This window comes from Emys orbicularis, chromosome 10, assembly GCF_028017835.1.
Source record: "Emys orbicularis isolate rEmyOrb1 chromosome 10, rEmyOrb1.hap1, whole genome shotgun sequence".
Classification (NCBI taxonomy): Eukaryota; Metazoa; Chordata; order Testudines; family Emydidae; genus Emys; species Emys orbicularis.
The window spans coordinates 10,869,083-10,885,980 of record NC_088692.1 but is presented as its reverse complement, the minus strand read 5'-3'; the positions used below and the strand labels follow the sequence as shown (position 1 = coordinate 10,885,980).

General features: G+C 44.3%; 1 protein-coding gene across 1 annotated transcript in view; it reads right to left on the bottom strand.

The window, feature by feature from the left end:
* Positions 1-16,532: 16,532 nt before the first annotated feature.
* CARD11 (caspase recruitment domain family member 11) overlaps positions 16,533-16,898 on the bottom strand; it is a 50,503-nt gene continuing 50,137 nt past the window's right edge. Inside the window, exon 25 of the mRNA XM_065412302.1 lies at positions 16,533-16,737. Coding sequence (XP_065268374.1) covers positions 16,533-16,737 — 205 coding nt within the window. The remainder of the gene's footprint in view (positions 16,738-16,898) is intronic.

Here is a 16,898-nt window from a genome sequence, read left to right as displayed (position 1 = left end):
GGGAGGATGGGTCTTGAAAGCACACCGGGACTGGAATCTGAGAACGGGCATATGTCCTGGGAAAGCACACATAGCGGTGGGCTTGTGGCTTATGAGCATGGGAAGTGCAGCCCTAAGTAGTCCTGTTGGTTCACACTTGTCCATGGGGCGTCTATATTATAAAAACAACCGCTCGGTAATAACATGAGAAACGGGGAGAAAAGCAACATGGCAAAAACGACAAACACAAGCCAGGGAAAATGGAGCTCCCTGAGAATGGAACTCATCACAATCACTGCTAAACTATGCCTGTTTTTTTCTGCAGTGTTTTTTAAAATGACTTATTTAGGGATGCAGAGCCAAATATCTCTATGGGTAATATAGAGCTCCACAAACCAGTAGGAAATTAGCAAGGCTTAATATAATTATGTGCATGACCTGCTAGTGAAGCTCAAATATAAAGGAGAAAACAGATGTTCTCTTTGATTCTCTCAGATTCAAACAAGGACTCTGTTAGTTACTTAAAAAAAAGAAGCCTGGTGCTAACTGTAAAAAGGTTACAGTGATGTCATTTTCATTAATCTATTGCAGAACTCTCCAGTGACCTCACAAATGCAGGGTCACCCACTTGCCTGTCACCTGCTTCTTAACACCTACACTTTAGGAAGAATGAAACACCATCCCCAGTGTTTGCATGAGGTCATTGATGGGCTGGTATGTTGGAGGTCCTTGGTGTGGAGATCAGTATTCTGCTCACTCTGCCTGGGTATGTTTCAGAGCAACTGGAGCATGAAGTTTGGTGGTATTTGAGTTGCCACTGAGCGAGTCCCTCTCTGAGAAGAATCTGAGCTCTTTTACACGGAACTCCTGGCTCCCCTCCTCTAGTTTATGGTGTGAAATCTGCCCACTTAATTTTGCACTGAAAATTGCAGGTGGACAACCTTCTCTTTCCACGTCTACACAATATTTTAAGGGTATAAAAACAGCGGTACTTACAGTAAGTGTTTGCCACTTGAAAGAACGTGCCACTGCCAGACAGTATGCATGTGTCCATGCATAGGGATAACCCTCATTTTTTCACTTTATAGATGTGCATCTAATATAGATTTAAAATGCTAGCGAGTCTATTTGCTCCCATGAAATGTTTATTTATTGTCCCCTGGATGAGGTGATTACCAGCCTCCTCTAGTCTTCTGCAGAGGTTTCTGTGGAAGGAGACACTTATTAACAGAAAAGTATATTTCCAGAACAAAAGTGCAATACTTAGATACTTAGTACTCCAAGTACTGACCTGGCATAATGTTGCTTAGATGGTGAACAGTTAGGAGGTCACAGACAATCGCATGCACACAGACAAGAGACTACCAGCTAATTTAGGATTTACTGGTCTCTGATGAGGAGGGTCTGTGTAATTTAAAGAAATGGTAGTGAATGCTGCAGAACCTGGCCAGCAGGAAGGCAGAGGAGAGCTGGCAGAAAGCTAACCAGAGGAGGCCTGATCAGCATTTCACTGAGATGATATGTTTGAGTCCACACACAGGAGATTAAGTATCCCGTCCCCTTAATGCAGAAAGAGATAAATAAATCAAGCTTTACTGCAAGCAGGGTGGCAGGGAGTTAGTTAATAACAGAAAAACATATTTCAATTCGAAAAGAAATGAGTGAGAAAGTAAACTGGAATAAACAGAAAGCAGTTTGAAGAGCACCTGGGGACCACAGACTGGGAATCTGGCAAGCAGCCTCAAGCTACTCTACAGCAGAGGTCTGCAGCCCCTGTGGATTCACAAACCAGGTGCTGTGATCTAGCCAGAGAGTTAAGAACAGACGCCCAGTAGTGAATTGGTATTGCTCTGCATTGCCACATAGAAGCCTAAGCTTTTTATGTCCTGTCCAGCTCTCGCTCTCACCAGCAGCAAATCTGGTGGAAACTGGCTGGGCTGTACAGACAACCCGGGTTCTGTTGCAAACTAACAAGATTTTAAAAATAAAAAGCTGCAAATAAAGATTCAATTTAAACTTGGGGATAAACTCGCTCAGTTAAATCGTGGCAGGTGCTGAGCGCAAGGCTCTGACTTCAATGGCTAGATTGCGCAGAAGCTGACCTCTGGGTTTTACCCACAGGGCGGAATGTGGCTGGTTTTGCTACCAAAACAAACAGACAAACTAAGAGAATTGATAACTCAGTGTGCACCACTTAGTGGCAGTGTTAGAGGGGCAGCCGCAGGTTGGAGTATGGTGGTGAAGCACCTCCCCGGAGTCACTCAAGAATGAAAACTAATTAATGAGCTGTCACTGGAGTTATGCTGACTGATGCCAGCTGAACATCTGGCCCTGGGTTTATATATATCTGCCCCGTGGTACAGAGCACACTGCATGGGTAAATATTCTTCTGGATGAAATCTGACCTGACTAGCCAAGTGTCTATGGTTATACCACCCTCTAGTGTTTAGCCTACAAGGAGACTATAGACCCTAATGCTAGTGACAGCTTATTGATGGTGGTTATCTGTTACCTCAGTGGCTCTCAACCTTTCCAGACTACTGTACCCCTTTCAAGAGTCTGATTTGTCTTGTGTACCCCCAAGTTTCACCTCACTTAAAAACTACTTGATTACAAAATCAGCCATAAAAATTCAAAAATGTCACAGCCACACTATTACTGAAGAATTGCTGACTTTCTCATTTTTACCATATTATTATAAAATAAATCAATTGGAATATAAATATTGTACTTACATTTCAGTGTGATTAGAGTATATATTATAGTATATAGAGCAGTATAAACAAGTCATTGTCTCTATGAAATTTTAGTTTATATTGACTTTGCTAATGCTTTTTCTGTAGCCTGTTGTAAAACTAGGCAATATCTAGATGTACCCCCTGGAAGACCTGTGTGTACCCCCAGGGGTACGTGTATCCCTGGTTGAGAACCACTGTTTTACCTCAAGTGATAAAAGCCTGTGTTTTGGGAGCAGAAGATTGTGAGTACTAGGCCCCGGACAGCGTGTGTGCAGGATAACTGGTCACTGCTGTGTCTCTGTGTAGTACTGTGTCACCACTCAGTGGCACATGAGCATGAGAGAACAGGTCTAAATTTTCCGCCCCATCCATTATTACAGGAGCACAGCTGGGCGGCAGCAGAGCAAGAGCACAGCTGTGGGTGGAATGGTGCAAGAGGGAAGTGATGAACTAACTCAGAGCTCTTATTTATGTTCCAAGTCACTGTGCCTTGATTCCAAAGGCATTTCAGCCTCTGACTGTGAAGCAGAACAATGCACTGTTCCTGTTAAACCCCCCCCCCCACACACACCCCATCCCCGCTGTTGTCAGAATGCAGGGATTAGATGCAGAATAATGCAGTCTCTGCTCAAACCTCCAGCTTTAACTCAGTCTCTGGACATTGCTGCTCAGGGGTGCTGGAACAATTTGTATAGTGGCGGTGCTGAGACTCACTGAACCAACCTGTAAACTCTGTATAGGATGGAAACAACTTCAAGCCTGGGGGTGTGATAGCACCCCACCGCCCCCCGCACCTCTTGTTCAGGCACCTATGTTGCTACTGCCATAATTTTGGGAGGAAAGTGCAGCTGAAGCGGTTTGAGAACAAGAGCTGGTGAGTCCAATTGAATTACAACTCTGGGAGGCAGCTGGGATCCCCCTGTGCAGCACTATTAGTGGGCTAGTCAGGGAATGACTTGAATGAAACTGAGATATCATTTATAACCTAGGCTGGAAGAGGAACAGGTGACACAGAGGGGAGTTGGGTGTGGGTGACAGGACAGGATAGAACAAGGAACCCAAAATAACCCAAACCAAAGTGCCTCCGACAAGAGGGAGCAAGATGACAGCGTCTTTGATAAATCTGGAATGTTTTAGCAAATGGCTGCAATGCAGTGAGGATCCAGTGAAATCATTCCATGTACGGGTCAGATGACAGAGACAAGGCAGATGACACAAGTCACAAGATGGAGGTATTTCCCTTTGACTCACCACAGCCCACTGATAATATTTTCAGGGTATGTCTATACTACCCACCGGATCGGCGGGCAGCGATCGATCCAGCGGGGGTCGATTTATCGCGTCTAGTTTAGATGCAATAAATCGACCCCCGAGCGCTCTCCCGTCGACTCCTGTACTCCACCGCTGCGAGAGGCGCAGGTGGAGTCAACGGGGGAGCAGCAGCAGTCGACTTACCGCAGTGAAGATACTGCGGTGAGTAGGTCTAAGTATGTCGACTTCAGCTATGTTATTCACGTAGCTGAAGTTGCGTAACTTAGATCGTTTCCCCCCCCACCGTGTAGACCAGGCCTCAGTGTAATCTGCCACACTGAGATTTTCTGGGCTGTTGCAAAAGGGACATAAGACCCTTTGGGGACACGTGAGGTAGATATCGTGTATAAGGGCTGCAACTAAACACTGCCTCTATCACTATGAAAATGTCTGGAGAAATATGATGGTGCTCCGAAGGCGGAGAGGGGCTCAAAAGTCTCCAAAACCATCATAGTCCATCATTCCGGAATCCAATCACCAGGATGTCATGAATAGATAGTATTGACATTCTCATCCAATAATCATGTTCAGCTTGTTTTATGAGTATCCAGTTTTGGCATTAAATGGATATTTACGGGCAGCAAAAAAAAAAAAAAAAAAAAAAATAGCAGACAATGCTAAATATCAGTTGAAACAGGGTGAGGTACGGTTTTGTGGCATTCCCAATCTTGGCACATCCCCCTCATTGGTTCAATATTCTTTGTAATACCACACTAGGGAATACAGTTGAGCTCACAGTCAGGCCCGTGGTGATCAGGGACAGGGAGATGTGGAGTTCATACCAGAGACATGGAGATGAGAAGATTTAGGGAGCAGTAAAGCATTCGTTTATAGCAGTGGTTCTCAAACTTTTGTACTGGGGACCCCTTTCACTTAGCAAGCCTCTGAGTGCGACCCCCCCCTTATAAATTAAAAACACTTTTTAATATATTTAACACCATTATAAATGCTGGAGGCAAGGTGGGGTTTGAGGTGGAGGCTGACAGCTCGTGACCCCCATGTGATAACTTCGTGACCCCCTGAGGGGTCCTGACCCCCAGTTTGAGAACCCCTGGTTTATAGCCAGGAACACATGATGGATAATTAAGAGGAAGTTACAGTGGTGTTTACAGCAGAGGCTGTCAGACTTGGGGCTCACAGCTGGACGCCTGCAGCTCAGGGATGATTAGAGTGATATGGGACACACAGCAGAGGGGATGAGACTGGGGGCTGACAGCAGGGGGCACAGGAATCAGACAGAGTTCAGAAGAGGCAGTGAAAAGTGCCTGGCTTCTTGGCTTTATGTACATTTTTACAGAAAGTAAATCAATATTGCCTCACTCCAGTGCACTTGTATGGTATGGCTGTGTTACAAGGTGATCAGGGCTTGAGAGCATGTCTCATCTGAACTGAAAACAGCTTAACCCAAAGAGATTTTTTCTGTAAAACATATGGAGTGTTCTATTACCCCATCACCTCTTGGCATGACCCAGTATTTTATCCTACATCGCTGGAGTTAGGAGGGAGAAAAATCACGTCCTACGACTAAAATGGGAATTCACTGTCATTCAGGGCATTTTAAAAGGATGTTATTGCAATGGGGGCATTAAAATGGGATTTAATATACAACAGCTGGAAATCAAAGATAAGGGGGGTTTCTATGAGACAGAACATTATAAAAGTAAACACTAACACTGGGGCTTTGACCCCTTAGATTTGTCACGCCATTAATTCACATACATATGCACTCCTGTGCGCACACATCTGCATGCCCATTGCTTCTGGAAACTGAAGTTAACCCCTTTCACCACTAGAGGAAGATAGAATTCTTTTAAAAAATCAGTAACGTCTTTTGTTGGCATAAATGCACCTAAGAAAGAAAGGAGAGAAAAAAATCTTGAAAACCTTTGCAGCTGATTCTGATCCAAGCCAAGCCAACTGCAGTACATCCTGGGCCCTAATAACAATAATAATAAAGTATGAATGAACCAGTGCCAGATTTACAAAGATATGCAATGCTTTGACCAATACTGCTCAACTGAATCTTATCCAGACTTCTGTACTTGGTCCTGGTTAAATCCGTCACTAATGTCTATGTACCTCACCTCCTCCCATCGCTCACAAGGCTGTGCTTGTAAAAACACATTTACGATATCAACTCCTCAAACGCTTGTTTCCTAACCCTGGGAGTGCGACTTCACGTGTGACCAAATATTGGCTTGATCGATGGGATCATCTGTGTTTCCACTGACTGTGGCCTGGTGGTCCATTGTGCCATCACTCAACTACCCCTTCTACTGCTCCAGAAAACTGGTGAGAAAACAATTATTTGCTGTAGCCCAAGGAGCTCAGCCACAAGAGGTGAAGGGACCATCATAAAACTCCGTCACCCCACTCAGATGCTATGGGACAGCAGACCACTATATGCATGTGGTATTGAGAGGTAGCTAAGGCAGTCCAACTCAGCATCTCCAGCTTCAAAAAACAAAGGCTTCGGCCAGTGGAGCTAAAGGAGCTATCTGCTAGCTGAGCAAGTAGAGGAAGTATGGTTATCTCTGATCAATTCTGCCACACTCTATCAGAAGGTAGTGGTGACACACTCCTTCCCCCTCCCCAATCAGTACAAAACAGCATCTGAACAAGATAAAGCACGTGATAAGAAAGAAATTCCTGTCTGAAGGAGACTCACATTTCCAGTAACAGTGAAGAACCGCCCATGGAAACTTTCAAAACAGCTGAATAGTTGTGGTTTCTGTTATGAACTTTATTAATGAAATGGTGCTAAGGGCCTTTGTGACCTGGCAGCTGCCCCCTCACTCCTGACCTGGGCTAATTATAAAATACAAGTAGAAAAACAACTCTCTCTCTCTTTCATATCTATTTTCATCACCTCCCTCCACAACTGCCTTTCACACCCATGACTGCAACCAACCTTGGGCTTCCTGTTGTATTCCTTGAATGAGGCAATTGCAGAATAAGTGCAACCAGGGGCTCAGATGGTTGAAAATCCCTAGTGTGAAATCCTGGTCTCCAGTAAAACCAATGGGAGTTTTGCCATTGACTTCAGTATGGCCTGGATTTCACCCCTAGTATCTGGGGACGCTAGGTTCACCACTACTTTATTTATGGGGCTGAGATGTCTATTGAGGGCCATTTGTAAAGCCTGTTGCAGCCTCCATCCTCCCTTTATTGATGCAAATGTCAACTTCAATGAGAACCTTTCCCTGACCACTTCACACCACCACCAGCTCCAATCTTTTAGATCTGCCCTGCTCTGATAGTCTAGACAACAGGGAGGAAATCTGCAAAATTTGCTCCAGTCTGGTTTGAAGATCAAAGTCAAATTGCCATGAATGGTGATTTGGGAGATTAATGGAGATCCAGGGAGGAAGAAGACAGAGTGTATTTCATCACCAGCACAGTCTTCATTCTTTCCACTGCAAGACAAAAACCTCACCATGAAGCTGCCAAACCATCCTTGCCCTGAGCTAAATGTAACCATGCAAGTCCTACAAATCTCCTCAGTTTATCCCCCCATCTGCTGCAACCCTGGCCAATATAGAGGACCTGTAAGACATAACATCTTGGGCTCTGGTTTTCAGAGCACCCATGGAGCTCACTGATTTCAGCAGGACTTGTAGATACTCAGCAGCTCTGAAAACCAGGACTTCTACATGTCTCAGAAGAACTCCATTTCTATAACAACTCCACTCTTTCTGTCCCTTAGTAGAGAAGATGTTGAGCCCTGGCCATTGGAGAACTAGCTGTTCTTACTGCCATAGTAGGAATAGCAGGTGCTAAAAAGAGGAATTAAAATAGGTACCCACCACACATTGCAGTTCAATCTGTTTTGAGGCACACACAGTAAATAATAATAATAAACTATGACGGGAAAATCAATCAGTACAAATGAAGCACCGTCCACGCTGAATTCCAGGCTTCTCTATCTCACTGTTAGTGCTTTGATTAATGAACAGCAATCTGATAATGAGGGGAGCAGCTCAGCACCAGGGTGTAGTGAAGCAGCAGTGCTACAATGGCAGAGTTCAGACTAACCAGCATGAGGTTGTCTTTAAAAAAAGGCTCATTTATTCCAGGCTTCTAGAGAGAAAAAGACCATTAGCACAGGAGGGCAGGCGCATTCCAGGGCAGAGCTCACTGGGAGCGATGCCGGTGGGAGCCACTTGGTTTTCAGTTATGTGTTATACCTGAATATTTAGAGGCACGTTCTGATCCTCCTAAATAGAACTGTGCCCCACTAGCAGCCCCATAGAGGGACCTGAGTACAGGAATCAGAATCTGGCCCTAACTACTGTATTTAATCATAAATTTACATTGGTGTGAAGAACTCAGGATAGGTCAGAGAAGGGACTCAGCTTAATTTCTTCTGGACCATATTTAAGACCAGTTTGAATGAGGTGCAAATCAATGGAGTTATGTCCACTTACACCAGGAATGAACTGGGCTCTTTTCTCCTCTCTCTCTCTCACCTTATTTTGCTTAATTGTGGATTTTTCTTCACTTTTTACAACTTGGCTTCATTTTCTTCCTTCCCGTACATTCTGGTCTTCTCCCAGCACAATGCTGGGGCTAGGTCCTTGTATGTTCTGGCCTTCTCTGTGCCCTGTGCTGGGACTTAGCCCTTGTACATTCTGGCCGTCTTTGAGTGTCACGCCAGGAACTGGCTCCCTGCATGTGTTGGCCCTTTCTGAATGCCGCACCAGGACAGGAGCCTTGTGAGTTCTGGCTCTACATGGGCTCTGGTGGGACTTAAGTGTGCTTCCATGGGCATTTCCTCACTGTTTTGCTAGAGCCATAATAAATGAAATTGCTGTGGGCGGTGCTGGCGATTCCTTTTTGTTTCTCTGGACCCCTTTGTTGGCAAAATGAACAGGCTTGTAGAGCACTTCTCTCCTGAGAGCGCAGGGAGCAGCGTGCTTAGTGAGGTACTTATAAGAGGAATATTTATGGTGACTTTAGCTCAGAGAGGAAGGGACGTTCTCCAGGGGATCAGAGGTACCTGCCCCTTCCCATCAAGAAATGCTTCCAGAGTCTACTTGTCAGCCCTGCAGTTAATGACAAGAGAAGCTAATGAGAGAGGGTACAAGACAGACGCCATCCTTGTCCTAGAGTGCGGTCTGAATTCTTCCCCTTTCTTGTTCTGCATTTTCCCTTCTCTCCACCTTCTCCTGAAGCTGCTTACCCCTGTGCAGATTGAAATAGCAACTTCATGTGACGCAGGACACCCCCGACCAAAGCTGACAGGTTCTGGTGCAGAAAAGGGGAAACTAACTCTTTTAGCCCTTTAGTCTGGGGCCCTGCCCCGTGATGAACTGCGTAGGTTGAACTAGCCCACACATCCTTCCTGATAACCTCCAACCTGTTGTCTGCTATTTACATACTAGCTGATTCTGGTGCTGCAGTAACTTTGCTAGCCGGCTTGTCCTGTCTTGTTATTCCCCCCAGGCCTGATCTGCAGCCTAGGATTTTCTATATGAAAGCACCACCTCTCCATCTCTCATGAGGTCTGTAGTTTGGAATAAAATCAATACTGCTGTTTGTTGCTAAATTGACAAACAGCTTTTGATGCTAATATCTGATGAAGCAGCCGGGCTGGTATAGATATTTACACTCAGAAAAGTTTTTCTATCACCCACCATCTGTTTTTAAAGGGTCTTTTTTTCCCCAGTGACTAATGGCGCATTTAACCCCCAAGAATCTGCTTGTGATCTGAACATCAGAGGGTTGCTGCAGCGAAGGAACAGAAAGAGACAGCGGGGGAGGGAGGGTGAGTGTGTGAAACAGGACTCATACGGGAGCTTCCTGTTGTTCTAAACTTGGCTTACGGGTAAGGTTTTCAAGTCAAACTAGAAACCTCACCTGATAGGGCAGCTGCCACTCAAGTGCTAGATAGGAGTATCAGAATTGGCCTGTGTCTTCATTCAGAGCCTTGAGCCTATTTCAATGTATCACTCTATATATCTATGTGACTCAGCATTGTCCTGTGGCTAGGGCACGAGTCTAGCAGTCAAGAGACCTGGGCTCTAGTCTTGGCTCTGCCACTGACCCGTTATTTGACCTTGGGCAAGTCCCTTCACTTCTCTGTACCTCTGTTTTTCCCATCTGTACAATGCGGATAGCAATACCTTCTTTTATAAAGCATTTTGAGTTCTACAGATGGAAATCCTAAGAGCTAAGTGTTATTGTTCATCTTGGAGACTAAGGGGTGGAGGCCTGGGGCCAGATTTCCCTAGAAAGACTCAGGGGACAGTCTCTGAGGGCAGAAGGAAGCATCACGTGGAAGGGTCAAGGATGATCCCTGAAGGCTAATGGTAACTCTGCAGAGAGATTGAGTGCTATCTCCAGAAGCATAGGAAAACTCTGTGTGCCTTGCAAGATTCTATGAGCAGCGCATTGCAGTGGCTGAATTAGATTATCTGTTCAGGAAAGGGACAGACAGAATGGCCATACTGGTTCCATCAGGAATTGTGTGGGAACTACAGAGCTCTGCCAATAGAACAACTACAATTCCAGACTGAGACGTCTCCACCAGATACTCTGTTAACATGTGGCTAAATGGCCATTTAGCAGCAGGGGCAAAATAACCCAATTTGTTTCACTTGTTGCAAAAATCACATTGGGATTCAGGTCTCGCAGGCTGAAAGACTGTTGCATTGACCCACTGTAGATTTCCCCACCCACCTTCCCGCCTTTCCTTGTGTGGATAAATCTGATAAAGCCAGTTCTCTGCTGGGATTATTGTTGCTGATTACCCCTCCCCCATTTTAATCATTTGGTGTCGCAGATCGCTGCACAGGATAGCTCTACAATGAAGGACCCTAGGGCAATACAAGTGCACTGCAGGCCCTGAATAGATGCATTTATAGATGGGCTGGCCCACAAGAACTTTGACAACTGGACAAGGCCGTTGAAATGGGAAAAACAAAAGAACTTGTAAGAGAAGAACCAAGCATTTAGTGGCTGGCAATTTTCTTGTACATTTTAATTTTGTTCAGTGGGTAGAACAATAGAAACAGTGCTACATTAAAACAGAAATTGCAGTGCTGCACCTTGTCTTACAGGCCCTGTAACAAGACTGTTCTGATGTGTGCGCGCATGTAACTCTCCCTCTGATTTACAGGGGGACTAGATGTACAGAACAGACCCATCAGGAGCAATAATCGCTGAACAGAAATTGCAAGTGATTTGGGTTCCAAGGATGTTTATTTCTCAGAGCTGCAAGTCTCTTAGCACACTTAAAAGGGGGAGTAGTGAACCAGCCATAAATGCAATCAGTAGGTCGAACAGTATGGCTAGATTAAATTCTAGTGCTCCAGCTCATTCAGCATTAAACACAGATGCAAAATCCTAGATTGTCACTGTCGCAGAAGCCCTAAACCCCTGGCTGTGCCTTGCGTCCCCAGAGTCATCATGAGATGGAGTAATTACTGCTGCTTAAAAGCCCCAATTTTACGTAGCCATTTGGCATGTCCTAATCCTCCTGAGAGCACTGGGTTTACACGCAAATTCTGAATCCCACAGCACTGAATTCAGTCTGCCTGGATACAGCATTCTGATTTCAGCACTTGGTCACTGCAAGAGTCCTCCAACCTCCGGCCATGAAAATGGTCCAGCATAAACGAACATAAATATATAAGTGACGTACAGACATTTCTATAATAACTGCAGCTGACCTCCATCTAAACTTTGTAGGGAGGAGTCTGCTTTGTGTCAGTTCTCCCTCCCTGGCAAATTGTGCTACCAGGGCTGTCTGCTACTGCAGAACAATTGACAGGTTAGCCTCCAGCCAGCATGCTGATGCAAAAGAAAATCAAATACTGTGTAATAAAGTTTGCATGAAATTCTTACATGCAACAATTCCCCACTGTGCTGACCTGTATGATACTGACTTATATAATACAGCATAATTTAAGAGTTGGGCAAAGCAGAATGGAAAGTTGTATTTAGTTTGCTTTTCTTTATTATCATAAATACTGCCCCACATCTAATGACTGTAAACCACTATTAATGTTACTTTAAAGTTATATAAATAAACGTTAATACCCCACCCATGACTTACTGGTACTTTACCAAAAATATAGTAAACAAAGTTTGTTTTACTAGAGCTGTGTGGGAGCCAGAATTTTTGTGTGTGGGAAATTCCATTATTTTTGAGATATGTTTTCGGCCTAAATTGGAGCAAAACAGAGAATTTCAAAATTTCCTGTGAAATTAAATTTTTGAAAATGTTTTATTTTGGGTCAATTGAAACATTTCATTTAGATTTCAACTTAAAAAAATGAACCTAAAAATGTCAAAACCAAAAATCAAAACATTCCATTCTGAAAATGTCAAAATGGAATGTTTCAACATTATCAAAAGGCTTCATTTTGATGTAATGAAATTTCATCGAAATTATCTTCCTTCTGTGGAGTGTTTCCATTTTCCACTTTTTGGTGGAAAAACATACCATTGGAAAATTTTCGACCAGTTCTTCTTATTGCAATTACTTAAGGGTAAAGAAATACATTTTCCAACAGTTCATTTTTTAAAAAGATTTTTATTTCCTGGTTCTGTAAGTGTTCTTAGAGAATAAATAGCTCATCAAGTGACAAGGCAATTACCTTGGATGTTGGAAATCTCACCTTTTCAATTTAAGATTTTGAAGAAAGTTGAGACATTTTCCAACTTCCAATTACAACTTGTATTTTAAGAGTTTGATGTAAACTTTGCTTACTTACTATAGGCCTATACAAATCAGATGCATCTTCAGTAGAGATGGCCTGAGCCAAATCTCCAGATTCAAACCCTGGATTCCAGTTTGAATGTGGTATTGCAGCTTGAATGTTTCTGTAATGGACTGCCTTACTGATATTATTTACTTGTATCGTGGTAGCACCTAGAAGCCCCAATATTGGACCAGGACCCCCATTGTGCTAGGGGCTGTACAAATGAAGAACAAAGAGAAACTCCTTGAGCTAAAGAGCGAACACCCTGACATTTGGGAAAGCTTGGATTCTAATCTGGATTTCAAACCCCCACACTCAGGAGAGTTCAGACTGGGATTTTTGGCCCATCTTTATTCTACAATAAATTAAACCAATTTCCAATTAGTTGTCTGGTGGGCAATTTGCTTAGTTATTGCTCCTAATCCCTTACAAACTCTGAATAAATGCTGTCTGCTACCCAAGGATGATTAACAGCTTGGCTGTGCTCAAAAGAATGTCTGGGTGACTGAGGGAGGTGGGGTTGGTAATTTGAAAAGATACATCACAAATAAGAACTAGATGAATCAAAAGCCTGGAACTGAGTCCCAGCTCCAAGGGTGGATCTCAAACCTATCTCTGGAGCAGGCAGAATCTGAACGCAGATGCTGAACCCCCTCAAATTTGGAAAAAACCTCATTCACATTTCAAGCCTGCATGTTTGCATATGTGTCGATACCAGAGGTTAGGTTGCCCCATTACAGAGAGGTGACACTTGGATCAGGATCCAGACCCTCAGCTGGTGTATGTTGTCATAGATAACTCCACTGACTTCAATGAGGCTATGGCAACGTACACCAGCTCTGGCTCTGCCCCTTGAGTTCACATCTGGGGATCACATGGGGAACAAAGCTTCCAGCCCATCTCCAGTAATTCAGCCTGGAAAAATGGATGAGGATTCCACGTACTATACAGGTTGCCAGACACCCGTGGAAAGGAATTGGGTGTAGTAGAACTGGGAGTTCTGCCGGTTGAGCTACGGATGACTCCACTAGTTCACACCAGCAGACGCTCACAATTCCTTACAGTATCAACGGCCTTGGAAATCCCAGCAGGTGCGTTAAGGTGCCAGGAGACTGCATCGCTTCCATGGAGTCACTCCTTTTACAAAAATAATTTGTTCTATCATCTCATCCAACCTCAGTCTCTATTGCCACCTTCCCATAGTCTCTGCATAAAGATGGTTCAACGCTAAGTCTTGCGGTCTCAGGACATTACAAATACCTGGAAAATGCCACTCTGACATGTAGCCCTCCTAAATGATATTGCCTTCAGCTCTTGTAAGTGACAAATGCCCTCTAGAGAATCATGCAATGTGCTGAGTACACCAGTTGGTTGTTACCCCCTGCCACAGAATGGTTGCATGTCATTGCATATGTATACTATAATCTGTAAAGAATTTGAGGATTACAAACTACTAGTAGTGGTATAATCTCTCTACTCCCCTACACTGCAGAAGAGGGCAGATTCCCAACGTATGGAGTAGGACAGACAACTAACTATTCTCAGAGAAATACTTGCTATGAACAGCTTTTCAAACATTAATGATGTGATGGGCACAGTAGCAGGGAATGAGAGGGAAAATCGGCAATGATTTCTATAAGGTACCATAAGAACAAAAAAATAAAGTACACCACTGCATGTGTAGGCACAGTCTGGCAAGCTGACCAGGACAGAAAAAAGTGCATCACCGTGGAGAGGCACCCAGCACACATGAACATCAGAGACACCTTCCAAGGAAAATGCAGTCACTCATCTAGCAACTGTGACAGTGCCAGATGTTTTGCTTGGGCTCTGTGTGCCTTTTTATTACCAGCTGCTGCATGCTGGCCTGAAGCACTGAAACCAGGGACTTTGGATGAGCACAGGAGCAATGACAACTTTCAGTGTAGAATCCATCTAAAAAGGGAGGCGAATGGGGAGGCATGGATGACTCAAGGGAAAAGGGACGTATAGCCACAGGTCACTGTTTCATTTATTCCAGATCAGTAGTGGTGCACATCATATTAAGGCTGCTGTGAAAATTAATTTGGTGGTTTCAATCCAGTGCCTAGTGTACAGGCGTAACATTTTCAAAAGCACATAAGTGACAAAGGCGCTTATGTCCCACTGACTGTCAACAGAAGGCAGTGCTTTGAAAATGGGGCCTACGTTCCTAAGTAATTTAGACACTTTTGAAAATTTTACCCCAGATGTCTACAGCTGAGTGTGATACTCATTGGCTTCCATGCTGGCAATCATAGCAGAGGCCAAGGACTGAATGGGCACGAAAACTGAACTTCTCCTAGAGGAAGAACTTCCCCGATCATCCTCTAAAAATGGCCCCTCCTATTCAGAGCAGGCATGTTGGCAGATGGCAGCACTGGGGAAGCATGTAGGTCTCTGGGGTAAATGCAGACATCCAGTTTCCAGGAGTGTTAGTCCTGCACCAAAATTCATCTTCTTTTTTCTTGCCACGTCCCTATTGGGAGTCAGCGACTTTTATAGCCTTCTTCCAAAACTCATGATTGTATGCCCGGCTGTCATGAAGATTGGTCTCTCTGAGGTCTACAGATATTTGGTCTATGTACCGAGTCTTTGGTCTCCCCTTTTGTCCTCTTCTGTCTACAGTCATTGCAAGAGCCATTCTACTGATATAGCTCTCAGGTCTCCATACCGACATAACCTAACCTTCCTCAACTTGTCTTCAGTTGTGGCAACCCACATTAGGCCCCTTACAACCTCATTACATTTCCTATCATGGAGCATCCAACCATTTGACAATCTCAACATCTTCATGGCGGAGAGCATACTGATTTCCTTCCTTGTGGCTGGCCAAGTCTCTGTTCCGTAGATTAAGATGGGTTGAGTTATAGTTTTATACACTCTACCTTTTAACTCTATTGGCATCTTTTTGTCACAGAGAACTGGAGTTAGCTCCCATCGTTTGCACCAAGCAGCTTTAGTATTAAAATATGCTTTTGAAATTCAGGATTGAAGTAGTGGGACTAGTAAAATAACAGTAACAGGGATCAGCTAAGTGAAGCGTGGGCCCATTTGGAAAGGTTTGATTTGCCATTGGGGAGCTGGGAGTTTGCTTTGTTGAGGGTGCCAGGACGGCAAATTGCAAAACAGAACTGAGGTTTAAAAATAAAGGGAAAATAAATTGTCATTTTCATTAATGCCAGGAACAATGGTTATTTTCTTTCCTTCCCACATGACTGCACCTACGTGTACACACAGGGCTGTGTAGCTGCTGAGGGTATCAGTTGCAGTGTTTCTGTTGCTACTGGGCACCTTGCAGCTTCTTTAATGGAACATACTCAGCTTCTCACTTTGGACTGGGCGTGGGGCGCTCCATAGGTTCCATGTCCTTCAGCCTGACCCTGATCCTTTATCTCCCTATAGATTTCACTACTCTGGTCACGTCAGGAGATTAATGAGGTCCATCTTTATACATAATAAATTACCTCAAGCTCTCTCTCGAGATCTTTGGCCTTCTCATGTGTTAAACAGCTGCCGACTCTGAATGGGGGATCCGGCACTATGCTGGTAGCAGCGTTCTCATCCATGTCCTAGCTACCTAGCATCTGTGACACTCACTGTTAAACACACAGCTCTGATTCCATTCGACACACAAATTCTGCCAGCAGAAAGAGTCCCCAGCCAGCAAAGATGAAACAGGAGCGGCCGGCACTGCATCAGAGAATTCTGAAAGCCCCAGCTCCACTTTACTGTGTCCTTTCATTGCCGCTGAGCTCCATTTTATTTGCTGCTATTTTTATAGCTGATCTTCGTCTATCCAGATGGTTTTACGCTGCTCTTCCCCAATCTTCTCCTTGATTATTCGGATGAGATCCTCAATACTGCTCCACATGTCTGCCTCTAGGGGGGCATAAAGGCACGGTAGTGCCTCCAGTTCTTTCTCCTTCTGGCGACACATGCGTAGGAACTCCTCCTCAGTCTCTGGCTTTGGCAACAGCTTCCTGCATCAGATGACCAAGCCGAAAATAAGCAAAATAGGGTTATGTTTAAAGTGAATCCCTACAATCTCCCTCTATCCCAGCAAGAGTTGATATAAAGAAGGGTATAGGAGAGCTAGAACGTGACAGCTACTCCGGTCATGTCCTCTCCCACCAAAACTACC